Genomic DNA, 24,128 nt, shown 5'->3' with positions numbered 1-24,128 from the left:
TGCTTAGGTATGATCAGACAAATAGCTCACAGCAACGTCACTGATAACGCGATAAAGTCACCTCATCATCACTGTCTGATGTCTCAGAGTCCGAGGATGCTGTAGGTTTGCTCACAGGTGGTTCCTTTTCTTCAGAGTCACTGCGCTTCCGTTTGGCCAATGACAGGAGCTCCTGATGTAAAAACACACACATTTATTTCAAAGTGTTGTGATTAGTTTTAACAATCCAGGTCAGTGCACATGCAGGTTCTCTGCAATATCTGAGCACATCTCAGTAGCACAATTATTGCCACCTACTAAGGAACAACTCTACCTGTGTTTCATAAATGTACATGTGCACACACAATTTTAATACTGGGTGCTACAAAAGGATTTTAAAGATAAGCTATAAAGGGTAACTACTACTACCATTACTTTCTTGGCATAAACAGTGTAAGACAAGTTACTTTCAGAGTCATGTCCAGATCTGTCTTATTTGGATTGGGTAATAATTCAAAACCACCCTGACTACACCATGAAGCATCAGCTCTAAAAAGCCAAATACCAGTAGATAGCAACCTTCTTCTCCTAAATAACAGAGATGTCTGCAATTATACACTTTAAAGGGTAAATGCTTTAAGCATCACTTTTACATCATGTTTGGTAATATTTAGTCAGTTTGGACAGTCTGTGAAACTTAGTAGAGCTGTTCTGCTCAAAAGGAAGCATTTTCACAGGCAACACACACGCACACAAAGAACTACATGGCTCTCAAATACTCTCATCATCTCCTGTTCATCACTTGTTCAGGTGACACAAGCAGTAGTACAAAGCAAACATTTTTGAAGCTGTGTTACTGTCTTTGCAGTCTGGGACACAGAATCTATTCTCAGAAACATTACTCTGGGGCTGATGAGTCTTAGCTGTGTGTGGAAATACAGCCACACCAACTTCTGCAGTCCTGGGAAGTTGATGCTGGATTAGTTTCCATTAGTTCCACAACTGGAAGATTATCTCAACAAACTGATTACAATTTACCACCTCAAACGAGAACACAAACATTGCAGAAACTGACGGTCTGCCTACTTACCAACAAAGAAACTTTTTATTAGTTCATTAGCAATGGCATTTTACCAACCTCTAAAGAAGCCCTGTAACATCAACATGGCACAATTGTACAATTAACAGATCTCTGGAAGCTCCTGAAGAAGCTTCAGTGCTTCTCTTTGGGAAGCTCTTGAAGAAAGCCATATTCCTCTTTCTTTTCTTTTCTTTCTTTCTTTCTCTTTCTTTCTTTCTACACTTGTTCTGTTTTCCAACATACTATATTTAAAAGGCTGCTAGCCCTTTGATTCAACAAGCCTAGATTGCCATGGGAACCTGTCAAACATTTATTCTACTCAGTATTTAACATTTAAGTCAGTATTCTCTCATCTCAAAAACATGGCTTCCCTGCTACCTGATCTTCATCTTTGCACACACACCTCCCTGCTGTCACAGTTGCTACAAGCAGCTCAGTGGAGGGGGAAACACCTACTACTCGGGTCCAGCTGCAGATGCCTGCTGCCAGTGAGGGATGGAACAGATGCAGAACCACGTGGTTACTCCTACCACCATCACTCCAATTGTCTGACTGATGCTAGAGCTAGTTCAACTCCCATTTTCAAGTTCTAAAACTATCAAACTGATACATTAGCAGCGAGATGTTGGCAGTGCTAAGGACTCTAGAGGTATACAAGATCAACCACATCAGCTCCAGTGTATTTGTTTTAATAGAGTATCTGATTGATTTTTCTGAAGCCCCAGTCTGCAAAAGTATTTTTGTGTGTTGGGGAAGGCTGTTTATTGCAACAGAGCAACAGCTTCTGTATTAAAAACTCTGAAGGTCCAACACATAATTTACATCAGACATGCCGGCTTCAGCATATTCGACCTGCCAAACTTCTCCCCGGAGCAAGCACTGCCATCCAAACTGCAACACACTTCACCCATAATGTCTTTATTTACCATTGGAATCACACCATCAATACCTGCTACACCAAAAGGTGAATCTTTGAAAGCAGCCCGCTCCACAGGGGGAGACATCCCCTTTGCAACCCTGACACGCTTGAACTCACACCAGACATCGCACTTATAACCCCGGGAGATGCTCAGATGACCAATACATAAATACTACCCCTTCTTACATCTACAGGCTGGTTTCCCACCAACAGAGCTCTCCAGCGCGGTCACCAAGATTGAGAGGGTCGGATTAAACACGCATTAACACTCCGGGAGCCTGCCTGCCCCGAGGAGGGGCAGGGACCTGATACGCTGTTCTCCCGGCGTACCAAAGTAGCACGGAAAAGTTGCCCAGCCCTTTGGGCCTCTTTCCCCACTACTCGAGGTGAGAAGACCACTGGCAGCCGGGCCTCGCTACCCCCTGCTCAGGGCCAGACCGCCCGGAGCATCGCCCCGGAGCATCCACCGCGCCTCCGTCCCGCCGGCGCCGAGCACCGGGCCCGCTGCAAAGAGCCCCCGCCAACGCGGGCCTCCTGCCAGGGGCGGGCCGGGGACCCGCCGGAGGGACGCGGGCTCTGCCCACGGCGGCCGCGGGGCCCCATCGGGCTGAGGAGGGCGAGAGCGGCGCGGGACCACCGGGCGGGAGCGAGGGAGGGATGGCGGCGCCGAGCCTCGCGCGGGCCGGCGATCCCAGGCCCCGCGTTCGGGCCGGGCCTGCCCGCGCACCTGGTCCAGGTTCTCCTCGCTGCCGCTGTCCTCGGTGTCGGAGTCGATAAGGACACGGCCTTTCCGCTTCTTCACCATGGCGGAGCCGGCGGTGCCCCCTCCCCGCCCCGGAGGCGGCGGCGGCGGCGGCGCTCGCACGGCCCGGCCCGGCCTGACCCGCGCCGCCCGCCCGCCCGCCCGACACAAAGGGCACCGCGCATGCGCGGCGCGTGGGGCGGGGCGAGGGCGGGGCCTCCGCCGGTGCCGCCGTCCCCTCAGGGAGCCGTGTGCTGTCCCCGCGGCCGCTCCGCCGGCGACCGGAGATCCGCGGCGATCCCGGGTCGCGCCTCGGCCGCCGCTGTGGGCGGGACGTCCGTGGCCGCCGTTGGTGGCGGCGGAACCGGAGCGCCGCGGCGCTCGTTCCTTGGCCGGCCCGGGCGCGGCGGACCCGGCGGCGGGAAGGTGAGGCAGAGTGGATGCCGGGGTCTGTCGGTCACGGAGAGGCGAGGGGGTTCGGCCGCCGCCCCCCCGCCCTGGCCTCGCCTCTGCCCGCCGGGCTCAGTCGTGCGGGCGGGATCCGGGCCCGGTGCCCAGGCCGCGGCGCAAGCGGGGCCGAGGCGCCGCAGCTGCCGGGCCGCGCACCGGGCTGGCGCTACAGCGGCGGACAAGGCTTTAGAAGACTTGCGTAGGGACAAAAACCGGGCTAAAGTAGAATGCATTCGAATTCTCCGCTCTCTTCTGGTACTCGGGTGAAGCAATGAGGAGACAGGGTTTCTTCATCGAGAACTTGCTCCGATCGTAAAGTGCACGATAGAGCATAATGTGGTGTAGCTTTAGACATAACTTAATTAGAGTGTGAGAATAACAGTAGTAAATTTTACAGTGAGTAAAGGAAGGTGAGTGACATATAGAGGACATGAGTGGGGTGCCTGACTCCATTCTTAAAAGCTCACAGAAGTTGAATGCATGTGACATCGTTTTTGGTTTTGTTCTGTGGCATGAAAAAAAAAAAAAAAAAAACGAAAAAAAACCCGTTTAATTTTACAAGGAAGAGAAACTAGCCTCTGTACAGAGCATTGAGCAGAATTTTCCTAAAGCCTTATTAAAAAAAAACCCATATTGAACTGTAGTCTTTCATGTTAAACTTTTCAGTCTTTGCAAATGTCTCTGTAATCCCAACACAGGTTGAGGATGACTTGGAAGAAGATTGTGGGACTTAGTATTTGAGAAGTCTTGTCATCTGTGTCAGATGAAATTGTGATTTTTTTGTCTATGTGGCAGCAGCATCTGCCTGTTGTGAATTTGTGATTTTCATGCAGGAATAAAACTTTTTAGTTATGTAGGTGTCATCTTTTAGAAACCTTCATGAGTTGTTTTTGCTGGTGTTATCCATAACACCTAAACTTATTGTTGGAAGGGATGAAGAGAAATTGATTTTCTTTTCTTTTTTCAGTTTTATTTGAAGTAGTTTACTTGAGTTTTCTTATTTGCATGGGGATTTTACACCGTGGGGAGAGGGGAAAGCATAGGGTGGAAGTCAATAAATAAACTCAAGCTCTGAGGAAGTGTCATTCCTGATGGTTTTTTTCATTCTGTTTTCCAATGACTTGGATTTCTAGCTAGTATTGATTATAAAAGTTAAATAATTTCACAAGCATCCCATATGTATTTTTTTATAACTTTTTCTCTTTTTCATTAAAGGTGAAGATCAACTACATAACTACAGTAAAATAGCTCTGAATACTAGTTCTGTTGTTAAATTAATTTCAATCCATTAATTGCCTTACTGGACGTGGATTCTTCAAGTTACCAGTATGGCTCTGGCTGTGATGCTGCTGAATGGTACTTCCTTCCACGGTGGATGCTGCAGGCACAAAGTTTTGCTCTCCTCACTTGGACCTCTCCTCAGCAATTCAAAATTGTACAGCAGCTACAGGAGGCCCGGGGCAGAGCCTGAGAAAAAACTGTCTTGGCAAAATGCTGATTTCAGCTTTAAGAAGAGCATTGATCACCTGAAGACTCAGCTAAGCTTGCTGAAGAAGGAAACCCAAGATTACTTAAAAGGACCTGGAGGCAATCCATTAAGTCGGCACTTGTTGGAACAAACAAGGGTGTTGTGGCAGTTTAGGAGCCAAGAAGATTTAAATAAATGGGTTATTTCCTCTGATGTGGAGATTGGAGGGAAAAGTAAAGTTTACATCAAATTGGGTAGGAATAACCAGGCTGCTCTGCTGTATGGAACCCTCAATACAGAAGTGCCTCGTGATGGGGAGACAAAATACAGTGGATATTGCAGTATGAGATCCAGACCAGAAGTGGTAAGTACAGCTCCGCATTCGCTCAGCTTCTCATACCGGATCTGAGGGTGTTTGTGGAATCCCAGTGACAGCAAGTGCCTGCTCTTTCCTGCTGATCACTTTCAGGAGCACTGCACTTTCTCTCAGACATGCTTTGACCTGGAGGGAAGTTAAATTTTTTCTTGGATTTTATTTTCCTTTCTTAGAAAAGGAATAATACATATTTGATCATTTCCTTATGTACAATAGACAGACCTGTTTGCAGCATCCTTACAAATGAAGGATCTGGAATGAAACTTTATATCCAAAATTGGTATCATTGAAATAAGACATCTTTCTAAATTAGAAGTTGATTGAATGTGTCATAAGTAAGAATTTTCTGGGCTTTAACTTGGTCTATGCATCAGACTTTGTTAGGGTGAATGAATCATTTTCTCACAGGAACAGAAAACAGTGCTTTGAAATGTACTTTTTAAAGGTTGCCTCCTACTGTACATCAGAAAAAAAAGTAAGACACAAATCTTTGATAGCTCAGAATTGAGCAAAATAGAACCAGAAATGGGTGTGCTTATTATGGATACTGCTTGTTTCATCCCTTATTTCTAAGCACCTTTAAAAGCCAAGGAACATTTTCACGCACTGGATAAAATTCTTAAATATTTAATGTGTTCTGTTGTTTGTGTCTTGGCACAAGTGCTTAGGTAAAATAATTTCTGGGCCAGAATCTTGGGGAGCAGAGAATATGAGTAAGCAAAATCAATGGGTAAATGAGAGGCATATGAACAGTGATTAAAATGGTGACATTAGATCAGGCGACTGGAACAAGTGGAATCTTGTCTGAGTTAGACTCTCAGAACTGCTACTGACTTTTGCAAATGTGACTCAAACTTTCACCTCCTAATTCTGAAGTAGTGGAGTGTATCAGTCCATCCTTATTTAAGTAGAAAGGCTCAAAACTGTTAAAACCATCAAATGAAGTAGCTACAGGCTTTATATTTATATATTCATCATGTACTTATTCTGTTACCTACAAGATGAGTTGGTAGAACAATAGCTGATAGGTAATCATAGTAGTGCTGTAAAATAAAGGGGAAGCATGTGAATTTTTGGTGCTAATTTTGACTTCTTGGCAAGTCTGGCCAAGAATAACCCTGCCCTCTGCCCCTCATTGCTCCAAGTGACTTCAGTGTAGCTTTCTGAGGACTCTTGGATATGTCATCATGCAAATGACAACATCAGGATTTTTCAGATCTTTGGAAAAAATGCAATAAAGAATTAGACATGCTTGCAATCTTATTATTTTGCACAGTTAATGAAAATAAAGTTATAAAACATTAAATGCTCCCAGTGTTCATTAGTCTTCTGTTGGGAAGTTATCAAAGAGCATAAATTATTTCACTGCTTCAATTTCCTGCCATCACTTCTGAATGATCTAGAACTGACCACAGAATATAAAACTTAGTGAGCTACATAAGTGCTGATCTATCACTGCAGCATTTGTGTAATTGCCTGGTAGGGAATTCAGTCCTAGGAAGGAGGCCTGATTTCTGATAGTTACAAGATTGTGGCTTATAATGAAAGTGTGAGTCCTCAGGCAGCAATATTGCAATTTGTGGTCTCTGGTAGAGTGCTGAAGGAAATTCAGTGAGCTCAGCAGCCAGGGCGAGGACAGAGTAGCTGTGTTCACTGTGTTACTGTAAATACTATCTGACATAATAACAAGGGCAGTGATCAAAGCAACAATGCTCTGTTCCTCATGTTGAAAGCGTCCCTCTATTAAGGAGAAATAATTCTATTTATCAATAATTTGTAGGGATCTTTTAACAGGAAGAAGTATTATGACTGGTCAAACTTCAACAGTCTGTATTTACGTGTCCGTGGTGATGGCAGACCTTGGATGGTAAACATTTATACAGACCCCTACTTCTCTCATCAAAAGGACGACCTCTACAGCTACTTCATGTTTACCCGAGGAGGCCCATACTGGGAGGAAATAATGGTGAGCTAAGGAATCTTTCAAACTAATGAGACCATCTTGAGGTCCTGGCCAAAGCACAGGAAGGGGAATTCTTTCCACATTCACAGTTTATGTTGCTGTCCACTTGACGTTTTCATTATACAATAGACATGTGCCTTTGACTTGGGAGTTCCCAAAACTGGACATGGGGAGGGCACACTGTGCAATTGTGTTAGAGAATTGAACCACCAGGTATTTCTCTGAATGCCTACTGTTGGCTCTTACTGGATTAACAGGATAGATACAGCAATCGAAACTTAGCAGGTGTTGCCTGGAATATTCTCTGTGGTAACCATTTTATCTGTAATGCAAATGGGTGTGGGCTGTTGGAGGATTTGTTCCATGCAACAGGATTTGCTTAACTTGCAGCCTCTCTGGAGTCAGTCCGACTCAAGAGTTGGGGTTTGTCATTTGTGACCTTTGACTCTGTGGCACAGAATAATATTTTTAAGTGTGAGTTGCAGCTCTTTTCTGGCGAAACTTGGGGACCTTTTGTAATTCTCTGATGACAACTCCAGGGAGGTTTGCACATCCCTATGAAATGCAGTTGAGTGCTCCACGATACGATTGTCCATTCATGTGGGAAAGCCTGCTGTTCCACAGACGAGGAGCCAGGAGGATGAAAGTTGGAGTGTCATTGCTGGCTTGGATGTTTTCCTCTCACCCTCACCAGCCACCAGCCAGCCCTGCTTTCTTGCTCCCACTACTTTCAAAGAAATGTTTACATTACCCTGAAGTGCTTTGCTAGAGATACCAATGTCTGAGTATGAAGTTTGCACTGTGAAATCCACAGCCTGGGTACAGATGAGCTGTCAGTATGTACCCATGGTGGACTTTGCAGTAATTTCTGGTTGCTATTTCCATGTTACTGGAAGGAGATATTCTCTCTGTAAGCAGCCACCTTCTGTGCTGCAGCCATTCCCTGTGTCCTGACAGGGTAGCGCTCCTGTGTGATGGCTGCAGCCGCCACAGGACAGGGTGGGCCTGGAGCTGGCTGCGAGTGGCCACTTGAAAGGGTTAATGTGGCCCATTTCTTTGTGCCAGTTTTATGTACCCAATTAATGCTAGTACCAGATACAGCAGAGTGTTACTTTACTAACATGTTATTTTCTTTTCCCTAAGTTTCTATTTTATACACTGGTGACACTAAAGTCTGATTTTATTTTGTTTTGTTTATGTCAGATTCCATTCTCCAAATTCTTTCTCTCCAGTCGGGGAAGAGTCCAGGATAACCAGCATCCTGTCTGGTTAGACAAGGCAAGTTTTCTGTAGGCTTTAAACACACAACTGCTCTATAAGAAATTCAGAATTTCCTTCAAGATGGCCTGATATAGATAACTTACAAATTCTCTAATGTTTGTGAATTTGCAATTGAAGGGCCTCTTCATGTTATAAGGTACTTATTCTCATGTGTGGTAAATGAAAACATAAGTTGTATATGGTCTATTTAAAAATATTTACTGGGAGTTAAAGGGAGAAATCAGTACTTGATCTAAGTATCCTCCACTGAAGTTTTGTTGATGATTATTTTATGTATAGCATTTGACAGCAAAAATTATGCACTTGCAGTGTAATTTTGCAAACTTATTTTAAAGAAACCCAAAAATCAGGGAAGCAGTGTGAAGGTAATTTAAGAAATCTTAATAAAATGTCTTGGTCACACTCTTGGTCACACACTGAATATTTGGAGTTGGAAGGGACCCACAGAGACCATCAGGTCCAACTCTTAAAATGAATGGCCCTCATGCTACTAATGTATGTTTTCCTAGGAACCTGGAAAGGCAGAAAATAATTGTTAAATAGGAATAAAAAAGGCAAGAAACAGTCAATGTATCTAGGGCTTGCAAAGGAATAGATTCTTTAGAGCAGAGTTTAGGTGACTCCTGTAGATTATCTGTAACAATGTGATTTGGAAAAAAGGAGCTTTAAAAACTCTCTGGACTCCAAAAGCCAAGGGGCTGCTTGTAGAGCTTGCTGCTGGGAAGGAATAGCATGGAGAGCATTAGAATGATCCAGAGGAGTGCCAGTGCATTTACCTCGCTTTGTTCTGTTCTTTATTTAGCATATATTTGCAATATAGATTTAGATTCAGTCCACATTTATTCATCTGACACATCCTAGACATTATTTTCCCAAACTTACAGCAGTCCTTAAAATCATGGGCGCTGCTCAGACCTGCACTTTCAGCAGGGCTTTGGGGCAGCTGAGTTTGTGAGGTGGCCTGCACTGGTGACTGGACTGAGCTGGTAATGATGGAGGTGTTTTGTAACATGTGAGAGCTGAGGGAGCATTTGGGCAAGCCACAGGCTAATAGAAAGCAGGCATGAGCCACACAGATTTGTGCTTATATTTAAGAACATTATTCTAATTGGGAAACAGTGGCTAAGAACCTTGTCTTACTATTAAACTCAGTAATTAAGTTTCATGCCAACTTAAACTTAACACCAAACCAGACATTTTAGAATTTTTCACAGAGTAGATGGTGTATCACTGTCTAGAATGATTCCTTCCATCCTTAATTACATCTTTGTTTCTCCTATTAATGAAAGAATTGTGATTTTATGAAAATGTGTTTAGAAACTCAGTTGTGATGAAAAGCATGAAGGATAAAAGTTGCTTTAGGATAACTGTTGCTTTAGGCTCAGACCATTTTAAATCAAGGGTTTATTTACACAGTGGCAGAAAGGCACATGTAGAGTCATTTCCCACTGGAGTCTGTATTGAAAATGGGGTAGGGGAAGTGTTCAAGCCTTAAAAAATGCTGCTGCATTTTGAACAACACCAGTTTAAAGATCACTGTGATCAGCATGTAAAGTAGGGAATTGGGAGATACAACTGAGTTTTTTGATTGTAATATTATAAATACTGTTCTACCCTCTGTGTCTTTTAACTAGGTTAGAACCCTTGGATTCACCATTGGAGATAAAGTAGATGGTCCATTCCAGCTGGAGATCGATTTTATTGGTCTGGTAAATGACAGAGCTCATAAAGAAAAGTTTGCCTATGAAGCATATGACAAGAACACTCCAGTCTAAGCTGGGCTGGTGTCCTTTGGAACATTGTTCAGATATTTGGTTTATTTTTATAGAATACTTATTAACATGTGGCTTTTAACAACTTGAAGGACCTATGTAAACATTAAAGAGATAAGTGCATGAAGTGTGGCACCACTTGAAACTCCCAACTACAGAATCATGGAGAGACTGTACATAGATGGATGGACTGCAATGTAGCCTGAGAGCAGTTGTGATGTTCTTACAAAGTAGTGACTCTTCTTGGCTTCTGTCCTGAGCTTTACTGAAATAAAAGTATTTCATGAGCTTGTTGTTCTTTTCTTGTCCACCACTTTCATTTTCTACATTGTGGTTTATTGACAGTTGTAAAACACTTGCATTTGCTAGTTTTAAACTGAAAAAGGTATGAGAATTAATACTCTGAGGACTGGTGTGACTCAGCTTCTGAAATTTACAAAGAGCAGCACCAGAAGTGGAAAAGGCAGAAGTATTGGCTCCTCTAGATAGCTAAAAAAAGAAAAAGCTGCCACTGCTAATATGGAAACAAGAGCTATGCAGCAGGCTTGACTTTTCCTTCAGAGCTGTTGAAGATAATCCTAGAATGATACAGAGCCAAGGATGTTGGAAAGAAGCAATGCTCCAAAGGAGGGGTGGGAGGAAAGCTGCAGCTCTGTCTGCTCCCTGAGGAGGCAGAGCTTGGCTTAGCATCATTACAGGGCACAGCAGCTCCCATTTCTGCTGTGCACAGTTAGCCTAACTCAGCTGTGTTGCAAGAATTCACAGCCTCAACTGCTGCACAGAACCTTAACACCTCCCTTTTGCAGAGAAATCCAGTTTTCAGTAATTCAAGATAACCACTCAGCACTTGTTTTGTAAAGGGCATGTTTCAGCTGTCAAATTTAAGTAATCAAAGCACTGACCTCCTCCACAGTGACCTTGTTTAAGCTACTTTAGAAATATTAAATGTACCTGTCTTTTATAGGGAAGAGACCACAATAAAGCAAGCTGAAACAGAATCTTGTAGTACCATTTTCCTTTTGCACTGAATTCAGCAGCTTAATTGTAGAAGAAGGATCATACCAGGAAAATACCAGAGCAAACAGCTTTCATGGAGTGGGAGGCAGGTGAGTTGGTGAGGAAAACTTGGCACAGGAAAACACAGCAGTAAATACAAGTGTGAACAAAATGAGTGCCAGAGTAAGGAAGTTGTAGTTGGTATACTAAATGATAAAGCCAGTGGTAAATAGGACATATACAAAATATTTGTCTTTATTAAAAAATTTGCTTCTTCTTGACATTGCAACATATATTTGATGGGACACTAAATTCAGTGAAACATTTATTTGCTCAACAGCTGAGATTACAACTGCTAAATTACCTTTCTACTTCTATCCCTAAAAAATCCAGACAACTTTTCTATGCATTTTTTAAATGCAAAAATAACAGCTTCTTTTAAAACCAAGGTATTGAGTTTTACATATTTATACAATTATAACATCTGAACACAATTATAACATCATCTCAGCATCTTAGAGGTGAAAAGCAAGAGAATTTTAACATCTGCTATTGACCATAGAAACTGTTCAAAGCATGCAGTTGGTAATTTGTAAATTCAGTTGTGACTTTTTCAAAAAGGTAGTTTACAATTATGTTATGCATTAGTTTGCCAGAGAGCTTGCATATTTTTTTCTTCTCTTTTAAGTTCCCTACTATTTCATAGGCATTAGATTAGAAATGCTGAATAATTGCTGTAACTTAGAGCATTTAAGGATTGATCTGGAGAACAGAGCAAGCAGGTACTTCCAAATCTTGTCATTTTGAACACTTGGGGAACATTTGAAGCTGCTGCTATCTAAAGCCTGCACTCTAGTACACAAGTGCATTCTGATGTACAAGTCTATCCTAAGTTGCAAGGAGGCTGCTCGAGCATCTTTTTTCCACTTATATTTTCTTCTTTAACATCTTTTAGTCAAGTAAATTAGCTAAATGAAAACATTATGAAGCAACAAGAGAGTTCTAAGGCCCTGAAAGTTTAGAATTCTCATCTTAGTAGAGAAGTTGATCATCATTATGCTCAGAACACATTACAAGGTCTCATTAATTGCTTTCTGGATTCCACTATCTAAAAGCAACCTGAACCATACACAGAGCACAAGCCTTTAAATGAGAGGAACAGTATTTACAGTGAAGTCTTAGATACTTCTTGTTCATCCTAACACCCAGATAGGCCTCTACGTTTTCCAAGAGCATGAGCCTTTTTCTTTTTTCTGTCTTGCTCAAGCGTCTCACGCCTTTCTTCCCTGGAGGGAAAAAAAGAGACCATGTCAAGTTTTATTAAAGGTAGAGACACTAGCAACCAAAGGAATCTGAAGCTGACCACAGCCTAACACAAGTTTAATCAGCGTGCTGCCTTTGCCATAGGCAGAGATAAAAGCACCACTATGGACTGAACCCAAACATTCAGGCAAATACATCTGATGAGACATGCAGGTCTAACACTTGAGGTAACAGCATGGTAATATCGACAGCTTCTACCAAGATGAAGGTGAACCTCCAAACCCTGGAACTGATACTCTTCATGGAAAAAAAGTCTTAAATTCAGAGCAGCCTTTTGTTGGCCTTCTTGAAATTGTACAGTCATTGGAAGGCCCCTTGAAAACATCAGTATGATTATACAAAAGTATTCTTTCCTAAACTACATTTAAATCTTAAGAATGAATCATCATATTACTTTAAGTAACACTATCTATAAAAAGAAGAGTGGCGTACTAACCTTGTCTGGAGATGTGGCTGCTTGTAATCTTTCCTATGGGAACAGACACCACCAGACCTACTGAGAACAGCATTTTCTTTAAATTCTCCCCACGGTTTTAGTCGTCCTACAATTTAGGAGCAAGAGAGACTAGTTTAATAGTTTAGTAACTAACTGTGTGCTTAACTTCTTATCATGAATTTATCCTAGCTAGCCTGTTTCTTATTGGTTGTTTTGAAGATGAAATGCCTCTTTAAGCTGTATTATCAGTTTCACCAGCCCATTCCCTACAAGTAGTTCTTCTGTAAGTAGAAACAGGTGACTGTACTTAGAAGTAACACTCACCATGCAAAGTTCAGCATCTCGCATGAGATTAAAAAAACCCACCTCGTTGTGTAAGAAATATTTTGCATTTCCTGTACATGCATCTATTCAGTGGAATGCAAGGATATTTATTCTTGTATTTATGGGCTTTAGGTCATAAAAATCCTAATCTTCAGTAGGAAGGCTCTTGAAGCATGTACTATGAAGAAATTTAACATCAGACTATGTGGGAACCCATAGAGAAAACAAAAGGGGCAGGAAAAGGGACAGTAAACTTTGTTCTCATTGTTTGTATCAAAGCGCCCCGCAGGAGCAGCTGAGTGCAAGGGGTATGACCGCCACAGGCTGCGCAGGGTAACAGTACCTTTGTGTGGCTGATACCGAAGTGGCCGAGAGAGACTTGCTTTGAGATCAAATGTCTTCTTTCCACTTGTGGGTTCTGCAGGTTGAGCTCCAAACTTGAAGGGGGTAAGAGCTACAAAAGGCACCAAGATACCATCATTGGAGTAGCAAGAGCATCAATGTACACAGAAAGACCACACTGCGATTACCAAGACCAAAGAGCCATTAAATGCCCCTGCTGCTACTTCTAAAGATAGAATTGCACAAACACAATTCTCACTTGAAATAGGGAGAGGCAAGAGTTGTAGAGTACTGGCCCTTTAGCTATGATTATACTGTGGAAGAACACATACAGCTCCATGTGTTTTTCTAGTCCTTCAAGGCAAATTGTGTTTCTTCCATGCCTATTTGGAACCAAGTGGTTTTTCACGTTAAAGAAGAATTCTTTTGGAACAGGTCAGCTTCAGATCAGTGTGGAATTTTCCTTGCCCGTGGAAAACATCAGTATTATTATACAGTAAACCAGGAAGCTCTGGGTTCTTGACCTGTGCAAATATTCCTGTAATGCTAAGGGTGCCAATGGCTGGATAGCAGAGAAATTGTTAGTAATCAGATAACTTCTGATTTTTCTTAATTTTAGTTCCTGAGTTATCAGGGTCCTGAGGCTGATAACAGGTTATCCTAAAGCACAGCTAGAAACCTGATGCATGCTAACCCCACAAGAAGAACGAGACCTCTGAGAAGGTGTCAGGAATTCCTTTCTGTGCTGATGGGGTGTCCCTGTATCTGCTATATGAATCTTCAGCTATGTAATTCCTAAAGGTCTTAGAAGACTTTCTATCCTCTTTTCTGTAGGTAGCTAGGTACCATATGTTTACGTTGTGGCACCTAAACATTTTAGTTAAACCACTGGAAAACAAAGGAAACAAAGAAACTACTGCAGTTTCTGAAGAACCAGTCATAAATTAGAGAATTAAATTAAAACCTGGGTCTACATGACATTCGATTGCTAAAAACTTGTACAGTAATTCAGTAAGACAAAAGTCTTGATCTGAAAGAGCCAAATAGTCACCATCCACCTTACCCTTTGATGCAGTCAGGTCATTATTTCTTGCATTTCCCTTACTGTTCTTCTGACTTAGTAGTTTGCAGCTCTTTTGAGTGTCAGGTGTGCAGATCTCCTCCATGTATGGAGACATTCTAGATGGAGTCTTGGTAAGAGAGCGTTTGTGCTCATTATCTTTTGTGGCTTCTGAGAACCTGAAAGATTTTAGAAGTAGGAAGACAAGTTCAGTCACCTACAAGGAATGTAAGCAATGTGCCAGAATATAGAAGGTCCTGCCTTCTATATTAATTATTATTAAATTATTTATTACAGATAGAAATATTTACTGTGTGAAAGATGTTCACAGCTCATACAAAAACTGTACTAAAATACCTTGCTGGTATAACACTTTAAGTTTCAAGCCAGTGTCAATAGCAGTAAGTAGTAAGTACTACTAGAAACTACAAAGAACTGACTTTCTTGTTATTTTGAAAAGCAAATATACTTGGGTGCAATAAGCTAGTAGATTTATTCACCAACAGATATTATTTACTTTAGACCTGGATTCTGTAGTAAAGCATTGCATATTTCATTAGTTTTAAAATTCAAATTAAGAAAAACTGAGAGACAACTAACAGAATGCTGGACCTCAAAGACCTGCAAGAAGAAGAAGCTGAAAATTTTGAAACACACAAGTTACCTGCATACCAAGACACACCCATTCCATATGTATTCCAAATGCGTATATACACATTTTTAATGAACACCTATGATTACTCATACGTGCACATGCATAAAATTCAAAATCTTGCAAAAATGCATGAGAATAAGCCATGAGCTTGCAAGATTTAGAAAGACAAGGAGTAATTGTTGAAGAAAGCTGTTTTTGTGGACAAGCAAGTTTATGATGAAGTACAGCTTGCAAGGTCCACCACCACAGTGCAACTGTGGAATGGAATTTTGGAAGCAAATTCTGAAAGTGATGTTTTGGTTCACATATTACTGGAAGTCAATTAGGGCTACAGTGAAGACATCCAAGCTCATCCAAGAGGACACTAGAGGCAGTGTATTTTTTACATTTGTTATCTATTGAAATCAAAAAGACATTTAAAGTAAAAACAAAGCCATTAAGTTTGCAATCTTGATTTTGACCTTTGAACAGCAGAAGACCTGCATTCCAAAGTCTCATAAATATATATTATCAGACAGCAATATGAGAAGTTGCATTATCTGACTTAAAAAAAAAATCCCACATACACTTTAGTCAGGGACAAAAAAAAAGTCCCAGCAGCCATGATCTTGGCATGCAGAAGTGGAAAAGTGAAGGTCATCAGAGCAAGGAACACAACCAAGGCCTGTGAACAACCATGTATTGTTAGCAAAGGGAGAATATCTAATCAGAACTTCAGTCACTGTGGAAGGAAACTGATTAAAGTCAAAATCAGTATAATAGTTAGAAATCAACAAAGAAATAGTAGAAATAAAGGCTTTCATTAGAAATTAGAAATTTCATGTAATATTAACACTAATAGAGAATTAGATTACTGTGGAGGAATGATGACATACACATGATGTTCTAAAAGGAAATGAGATGAGGTATAATAGCATTGAGTAAGAATTCATCCATTTAGCAATTGCTCATGACTTCTGGTGTCAGTTCCCATCTGAAACAGTCTGCTTATAGTAGTCAATCGTAAGAGGACCCATGTTGTGACACTGAAGGGGAGGGGAAGTAGAGGACAGAAGGAAGAAAGTACCTAAAAACCATTGCAGGAATACGGAAGAGAGTTCTGATTTTAAAAATTTACAGAAAAATTAATTAGGATAAACAGAAACTACTAGGCAACCTGGCAAAATAGAAAACCTAACACAGTAATAGAAGAAAAATAATTTGCTTGATTTTGCATCATTTGGCTTCAGAAAAATGAAAGCCAGGACTTGAGATTCTTCTAACAGACATAAAAATGAAGAATGAAGACAGCAACAGCACAATGAGGCTTAAACCACCCAAAAAGCCAGGCTGAAAGTTAGTAATCAGAATTAGTCTTGCATAGTTCATTTTTGGAAGAGAAATAATGTAGTAAACTCAAAGTCAGTGTTAATTACTTCATATGTATCACATCAAATGGCTTGCTGGTAGCTTTGGTTTGTTTTTTTACCTGACATTCATTTTGGATGTTGAAAGTACAGAAGGATGAAATGAAGATTTCTGGGATAAAATGCTCCGATTAGCAGCGTTCAGAGAATTGCGTGGTGAGCGCCGGACATTACAAGGAGTGCTGGTGGTGGAGAACCTGCCTCTTTCTGGATTTGGGCTGAATAAAAATCTTTTGCCACTGGCTTGTTTCTAGGGAAAAGCAAATTCTGAGTTACCATACTCTAATGAAAATTTATCTACAAAGCAGCCAAGAGGAAGGGAGAACACACAGTGAATCAGAAGCATATGGCCTCTTCAGTTCTCTCCCTGTTTTTCATCTTTAAAAGCATATTTTAAATGTAAGTATTTTTATTATTAAATTGACATGAAAACACATACCCTAGAATATGGAGTGTCTTTTTCTGATGCTCTTAAAGGATTTGATTTTCTGGTCAGCACCTGCCGATAGTAATTTGTCTAAAGTATACATTGATACAATATACACCATTAAAAAAAAAAGTAGCATTCAGGAGTTTCATTCATTGTTACTGTTTGATATGGACAGTGCTAGAGTAACCAACCTGAACAATTCTATGGCCATTGCCATATTCATTCACACATTCATTGATGCATTACTGTCACTTTTCTAGGCTCTACTTTGTGAGAGGCCCTGTTAGCAGCTTTCACCCATGTGAGGGTGAAATACAAGAACTGAGAACAACACATATTGAATGTATTTTTAAGGAGAATCATATGCAGCCATGGGATGATAATTCAGGCACAAAAGAGAAAATATTTAATTCCTGCTCTTTGAAAAATAACCTATCCCCTTGGTTAAATTTTGCACCAATTAAAAAAGTTGTAAACAAAAGATACAGGAGATCTTTCACAAAAGTAATTGTGACAATTATTTTTACTCAAAAACCACAAGTTAGTTGTTGGTTTCTACAGCTGTACACTGTTAACATGTAAAACCTTGTATTGTTTTATAAGTTATATACAAATAACTATATACATTGGTTATAATATTCCACTGCAGGTTCACATGACCAGCTACTTACTGATCTAAAGAGACCTGGTAGGACTTTTACAGAAAGGCCCTCGAAATAATTGAATATGCCAACAATGGGTATCTTCCCAAGTTATCTCTTACCTTGACTGCGCTGCAACTTTCATTCAGTTTTTTTTTCCTCTCAATGTAGTCAGCAATAGATTCCATTTTCTTGAACTGAGCCTCATGCAACTTTTTGAAGTCTAAGAAGTTCCAAAAATAAGAACATTCACAGGTATAATTTGGTGTTAAGGGAGTTTAGTACATAATAGGAGAATTTTGTGACACCTATTGTCATGGCCTCAAAGAAGCCAATGCATCCCTCTAACTAAAGGCTGTCCAAACAGCTGACCAAAAGAATCTTTCACCAGCAACATGGCCCATTACCTGGTAACCTGGAGGATTATAGAATCATGGTCTGGGTTGGAAGGGGCCTTTAAAGATCATCCAACCCAACCCCCAAATTCTGCAGTTAAAGAAAACAATAAATACTTCTACATTTGAGACGATTTAACACATTTTAAGAAGTGATGAACATGAGCTAATGTATAGTAATACAGCTCAACCATAGTATTTATAAAGTGAAAACTAAACAAGCAGGAATAATAGCATGTATGTGTTCCTGTTCTTTCAAAATCATTAATACAAGTTTTGTATGGAAAAGTACCAAAATGTTCAATAAACCAGCTTTTTAACATACATGCCAGTCATTTACTACTATGAATTTACAAGCTGGAATATGTACCTTGATATGTAACATTTGGGAATTCTTTTTTCTTGCTTGCTTTTTACAGAGAGAATATTCTTTCATTTGAGCATGAATAGAAATCTGAGTTTTAAAAAACTAAGTCAAGTCTCCCTTTACACAGAGAAAACACATCTCTTCCTAGAGATGGCAGGTTATCTTACTTGGTGTGGTAGCTGTCACTCCTGCAGACCTAGGTGCACGGCCTACATGTAAAGGGATCTTCCCTCCTGCGGGATGAGCATTACCTGGTACAGCAAGATTAGACAAAATCATTATGACTCCTGGATGATTTAAAGTAATCACAGTGGTTTTAAATATTGTTCCAATGTTTGTTTCAAAACACACTTTATCTCTTCAAAGCGGGTCATATTAGGTTAGTATCTTATGATAGTAAAATATTTTTCAGGGAAAGTTTACAAGAGACCTGTGCTTGCAGTAAACAAAAACTTTAAACTCATGGGCCTTGGTATGTGTTTTTTAAATGTTGATACTAAAGAAGAAATACCTTTTGACCAACTTTTCTGCCACTGCCTTATTTACATACAAAGTCCAAGCTATTGTTGTCATCTCTGTTCTCAGGTGTAGTAATATGCTCATGTTCACATTTTAATGATTAATTTTCTTAAGGAAAAAAAATCAGGTAGCAACTTTACGTCAAGTTCAGCTTTTGCATATCAACAGCAAACACTTGTATTTCTGGTCATTCACATCCCCTCAAAAGTAAACTTAGATGACTACAATATATTGAAAGAAGTCCTTATTGGAAACAAATAATGGCATGCAGTTAAAAAATCGATTTAATATTAAATGCAGACTTGTTACTACAGCTATAGGAAGAGATGAGCACTGTGCCAACTGTCAAGATGAGTGATGTCCCTTCATACCCTATTGCTTTTGTTTTTAAAAACAAAGAAAATCGTTTTAGTTCATAGAAAAACCCCATTTCTGAGCTAGTTCAAAATTATTGGTGGTCTCCCATAAGACTGTCCTTGTAAATTCTATGGAACAAGAAGAATATCCATAATAAACTCACAGACTACATGCACTGAGCCTAACAGAGCAAATGCAGAAGTGTATCTTACTTGACAGACCCCTCAATATCAAGAAATTATCAGATTAGGTGGACAAACCAATTTCTTCATGTCAGCTGCATACATAAAGCAGTGGGGGATAAATTAATTCATATTTTCAGTGGCATCATGCTTGATGGACTAAAGACACCACCAGATGAAAAAGTGATCCAGTGGAATACATTCAGATACTCTACAGATACAGGTAGTTCAAACAAATGGTAAAGGATTCTATGTTTTCTGCTGATTTTACTCCTGGAAAGCAAAAGATAAATCTGTTCCTCTGTAGAAAAAGATAAATGGATCATAACGAAGCAAGTCCTCCCTTTCTTGCCACCTCCTAGAGGCCAAACAACACCTCAAGGGTATTCCAAAAGGCATTGATCCTTTTGGAAGTGTAAAACTCAAAACCACTCATATCTCTCTGAAAACTCCTTCACTAAAACAAGAGTTCTGAAGTCAAAGCCAGCAAAATTCCTACACTGCAGAATCTGTGGATTTGTGTTACAATGTAACAAGTAACACAAACTCAAACCAGACCAATTTTCTTCTGGTAGCCCCAAAACAAGTTACGGATCAACAGATGCGCCACAAAAATGGTATGAAGACACAATAAAATTATCTTTTGGTTATTCTGAGCAGCACAAATTGAAGTTACTTTTACCCAATTTTCTACTTACGTTGTCCTCCCCGGCCTTTAGTAGAAGTCTTCTCTGCTTGTTTCTTCTGTCCAGCACCCATCCCTGGATTTTCAATAGCTCTCTCTTCAGTTATTTGGATTTTGTTTTGTGATATCTTCTGTCCCTTTTTGTGCTCCCCCTGAGGCACTTCATTTTCTTTCATTTCAGAATGCACCTGCAATTTAAACATACCTTGTTTAAGCAGTTTGTTCCAACTGGATATAAAGCAAGGCTGTTGTTCTGAGGACAGTGAGTCAGAGGAACAGATTGCCCAGAGAGGTGCACAGCCTTCATCCTCAAGGGTTTTCAGCATCAGATTGGATAAAGCCTAAAGCACTGGGCTCTAACCTCACAGCTGAGTATGCTTTGACGGAGAGATTGAGCAAGAGATTTTCTGAAGTCCAAACTGAGTTAACCTGTGAAATACTTACCCTGTTACTTCACAAACTTAGATATATTAGAAAGCTTTGACCTGCATAGCTCTCACATTTTAGTATAAAATTGCCTTTATGGATTAAAATTAATGATTTGTAAGTAAGATTAAATTCACTGAGGATGTTACTTTTTACTGCTGTATTTTTGCATACTGTACAATTCTCTAACACTAAAAGACTAATACTCCTCATTTTCTCATTCCCCTCCTCTACCTCAGTAAAAGTCTTTCAGACAGTTCTTAATTTACCTACTCCTTGTAACTCAAAAAAACTTCAACCTTCATCTCACCTGTAACTTTCTCTCCCTAAGTCACATAACCCTCACAATAAAAAAAAATTATGACATTTAGGCAATTGTGCAACATCTGATAATTTTTTCTGTACCAAAAAAGAGAGAACAGCATTATTTTAGACAAATTCTGAAACTAGCCTGAGATTCAGAATATTACAATGAATTAGCAGCCTTACACTCAGATAAGGTGTTTGGAATTGTATATTTCTTACAGGAATTTATTGTGTTGAAGCAGTGACTAGAAGTAATGTCTGTTTATTATGGGACAGTGCATAAAGGGACAAAAGCCAGTGCTACAAAATACAAAAGACAGTACCAGAATGCGTGCATATCAATTTCTGTATGCGTCTATACACACACATATGAACACATACCATCTATAAATGGTGACTGAAAAGAAATCAAGTGTGCTTAGATTATGCTCAGAGGAAGGGAGGACAGCACACAAAAGCATGCCAAGCAAATCACCTGTTTCTCATCTGAAAGCACTGGGTTTTCTTCACTGCTGTTAGTTTCCTCATGGGAGTTCCTCTTTTTTCTGGTTATTTTCTTATCCTGACCACGTCTTTTTGTAATGAAACACACTGAATCAGACATTTCCTCCTGATTGCTCAGTTCTTCTGATTTGATGGAAGCAGATGCACTATTTACAGGACCCTGTAGCAGAAAAATACTGTAACTGGAAGATATCTGACACAAATATGAATTAAGTACTCCAGGGACAGTTTCAATTTTATTATCTAAAAAAGTATTTTATACTAAGGATAAACAGAAGCATACCAAATAGCAGCATAGTAATCAAGAAACAGGCACAATATAGATTCCCCTAAGCATCAAAGCTCATTGTTTGGAGACTTTAAATACAATTCCTATGATTGGTTTATCACATTTCATTTTAATGATTTATAATAATCTAATATTTTATTTTTGAAATCTAACTTGCATGATGTCATGACCCTCCCATATTTGTACATTTGTGGAATACTCTTCAGCAGTAAAAACAGGGCTCCTTTCCTGCTCATGAAAATTTTTAAAAAGCTGACAAGGTTCCTCAAGCCTTTAAAGATTTTTAAGGGATGCACTTAAAGGGAGATGTATTTTAGAAAAAGGAGATAACAAATTACCTTAATCAAAAACATTGCCACATTCAACAAAACAATTCAGCTTACAGAAAACTTTTTAAAAAGTTAAGAAAACAAAACACTAAGAGGCAAATAAAGGAAGTAGCACAACTATATTGCTTTTATTATAGGGAAAGTAAACTGTAGTAGATGCAAAATGCTTTCCAATTAGTACCTAGTCCTCTTCATTTAGGCATGCAAAATGAATAAAATATTTTTATATTTGCTACTGAATAATGTCTAGAGCCAAACAAGCAAGAATTAAGGTTTGTTCAGTGGAAATAAAATGTCATTGTTCACAGAGAATAGGTTTGTACTGATGCTGAAAAATTCATTGGTAATTTTGGCAGCTGAAAGGAAATCAGCTTTCAGTCATAGAGGCCGCTTCAAAACTAACATTAGCATATCTATTTCCATCAGCATATAAGTACTTAAAACCAAGGGCACTAAGAAGAAAAAGGTATTTCTATTACAGTTCCCATTGTGGTCAAAATCACTCTTCAGGACATGCTCTGCTCTATGGGTTACAAATTAAGGTTTACATTTCTTAAAAGCAAGGTCTGATTTATTATGTTACCATATTTTCACTTTCTTCATTTGTCCTTTCAAAGTGTTGCTTCAATGATTCCAATAATTTGTCCGCCTGAAGAGAAATCGAAACAACCCATGAACCAAAGAGTCCATTAAGTCACTGAAGAGCTGCCCAGGCCCAACCCACATCCTAGAAACTGATCCAAGGAGCGAGCAGAACATTTCCCGAATCCAACAGCATAAGGCATACCTAGGACTCGTTCGAGTCAGTCAGTGAGAGAAAGCGCCTAAGGCCGCAGATAAATCTGCAGCATATTCTCCACGGAGGCACAGCGGCAAATTTCCTTGACTAGGTTTCCCCTGCTCTATTGTCGAGGAGGTTAATTGTTCAAGGAAGGAGACAAACTGTTTTAAGCCCCACAGCGCAGCTGAACTTGAATTAAAATTGTGTCAAATTTCTGCAATTGCTTCTGCCTTGCCCATGCTACATGCAAAGCATTCTTTTCATCCCTCGCATACGTTCAGCAGTAACAGTAATAAAACAACGATGAAAACACACCATTGATAATTCAAGCTACGAAAGACTCTTAAAGACCTAAGTAGACAGGTCAGCACAAACACAAAGAAAGTACCCGCAAAACTAACATTCCAGAAGAACTCTGAGTCCTGTGAGGACAGGGAACTGCCTTGTCCACCCAAGATCTTTCTTTTAAGGCCCTGTGAATTGTGCCATTGCTGCAGGAGGAGCCGGGCCGTGCCTCACAGCACCCGCAGCTCCAGGCAGGACCCTGGGGCGCCCTTAAGCTTCTCGCCCTTAAAAGCGACCGCCCTCTCCTCCCGTAAGGTACTCTCTTGTCACTGTTCCTCCCTGTCCGAGTCGTCAGAAAATAAAACCAAAACCAACAAAGCCACACAAACAAACATAGCTACCCGCACCGGGGACACCGGCGTGGGGAGCAGCCGGGCCAGCAGAGGAGGGGCAGCCGCCCCTTCTCGACGCCCGGGGGACACCGGAGCCCCGCTCTCCCCCTCCCCAGGTGCGTGCCCGCACCCCGGACGGCAGCGCAGCCCCTGGGCGCCCCAGGGCGAAGTCACCGCCGCACCCCGCGGCGCTCCAGACGCAGGAGGGTGCGCCCTGGGAGGCTGGGGACGCGTTCTCGCTACCGGGCACAGGGGCACCCCAGAACCCGGAGCTTCGTGGGCAGCGCTCCCTCGCAGCCACCCCCGCCTCACCCGAAGGTTGGCCCTCAGCCCAGCGGCCTTGGCGATACGCTGGAGCTCGGCGTATTTCAGCTCCTCCAGGGGCTGCAGCGAAGAGAGCGCCATGACAGCAGCTCCCACCGAGCACCCTGCCCGCCCGCGCCAACCGACACCGCTCGCACCGCCCCCGCCGTTCGAACTGGCCCGCTGCACCAGCCCATTGGCTGGGCCAGGGAAGGGGCGTGGCTAGAGGGGGCGGAGCTCGGGAGCCGCCAATGGCGGCGCGGTCCGCTGCGCGTGCTTATTTTCAAGCGCCATGAGGCGTTCCCGGTAGAGAAAGTCGCGCGCGTAGTGGCCCGCTGCCCAATAGCCGCGGGCGGCCAGGATT

The 24,128-nt window shown here is 41.2% G+C and overlaps 3 protein-coding genes across 4 annotated transcripts in view; 1 reads left to right on the top strand and 2 right to left on the bottom strand.

The window, feature by feature from the left end:
- The window catches only part of RTF1 (RTF1 homolog, Paf1/RNA polymerase II complex component), a 28,503-nt gene extending 25,589 nt beyond the window's left edge, over positions 1-2,914 (bottom strand). The window contains exons 1-2 of the mRNA XM_054634750.2: positions 2,707-2,914; positions 62-172 (exon numbers count right to left, since the gene is read on the bottom strand). Of these exons, the coding sequence (XP_054490725.1) occupies positions 62-172; positions 2,707-2,784 (189 nt within the window). The 5' untranslated portion in view covers positions 2,785-2,914. The remainder of the gene's footprint in view (positions 1-61; positions 173-2,706) is intronic.
- Positions 2,915-2,925: 11 nt separating this feature from the next.
- On the top strand, positions 2,926-10,318 carry NDUFAF1 (NADH:ubiquinone oxidoreductase complex assembly factor 1). Its single transcript, XM_054635738.2, has 5 exons — positions 2,926-3,147; positions 4,387-5,003; positions 6,796-6,981; positions 8,182-8,256; positions 9,894-10,318. The coding sequence occupies exons 2-5, from the start codon at positions 4,500-4,502 to the stop codon at positions 10,032-10,034; spliced, it is 906 nt and encodes a 301-aa protein (XP_054491713.2). The 5' UTR covers positions 2,926-3,147; positions 4,387-4,499; the 3' UTR covers positions 10,035-10,318.
- A 948-nt stretch (positions 10,319-11,266) lies between these two features.
- Positions 11,267-23,976, bottom strand: NUSAP1 (nucleolar and spindle associated protein 1). 2 transcript variants are annotated; one of them, XM_054634561.2, is made up of 12 exons: positions 23,774-23,976; positions 22,587-22,652; positions 21,357-21,545; positions 20,163-20,337; positions 18,574-18,657; positions 17,767-17,867; positions 17,013-17,072; positions 16,636-16,823; positions 14,516-14,691; positions 13,454-13,564; positions 12,787-12,892; positions 11,267-12,313 (listed from the first exon to the last, which is right to left on the bottom strand). In XM_054634561.2, exons 1-12 carry the CDS (start codon positions 23,864-23,866, stop codon positions 12,226-12,228), a joined length of 1,437 nt encoding a protein of 478 aa, XP_054490536.2. In that variant the 5' UTR covers positions 23,867-23,976; the 3' UTR covers positions 11,267-12,225. The 2 variants fall into 2 exon arrangements, with proteins under 2 accessions (XP_054490536.2, XP_054490537.2); XM_054634562.2 differs by lacking the exon at positions 17,013-17,072.
- Between the last annotated feature and the right edge of the window lie 152 nt (positions 23,977-24,128).

Source organism: Agelaius phoeniceus, chromosome 6 (assembly GCF_051311805.1).
Source record: "Agelaius phoeniceus isolate bAgePho1 chromosome 6, bAgePho1.hap1, whole genome shotgun sequence".
Taxonomy (NCBI): Eukaryota; Metazoa; Chordata; class Aves; order Passeriformes; family Icteridae; genus Agelaius; species Agelaius phoeniceus.
The sequence above is the reverse complement of the archived record's forward strand: the minus strand, read 5'-3'. Positions and strand labels throughout refer to the sequence as shown.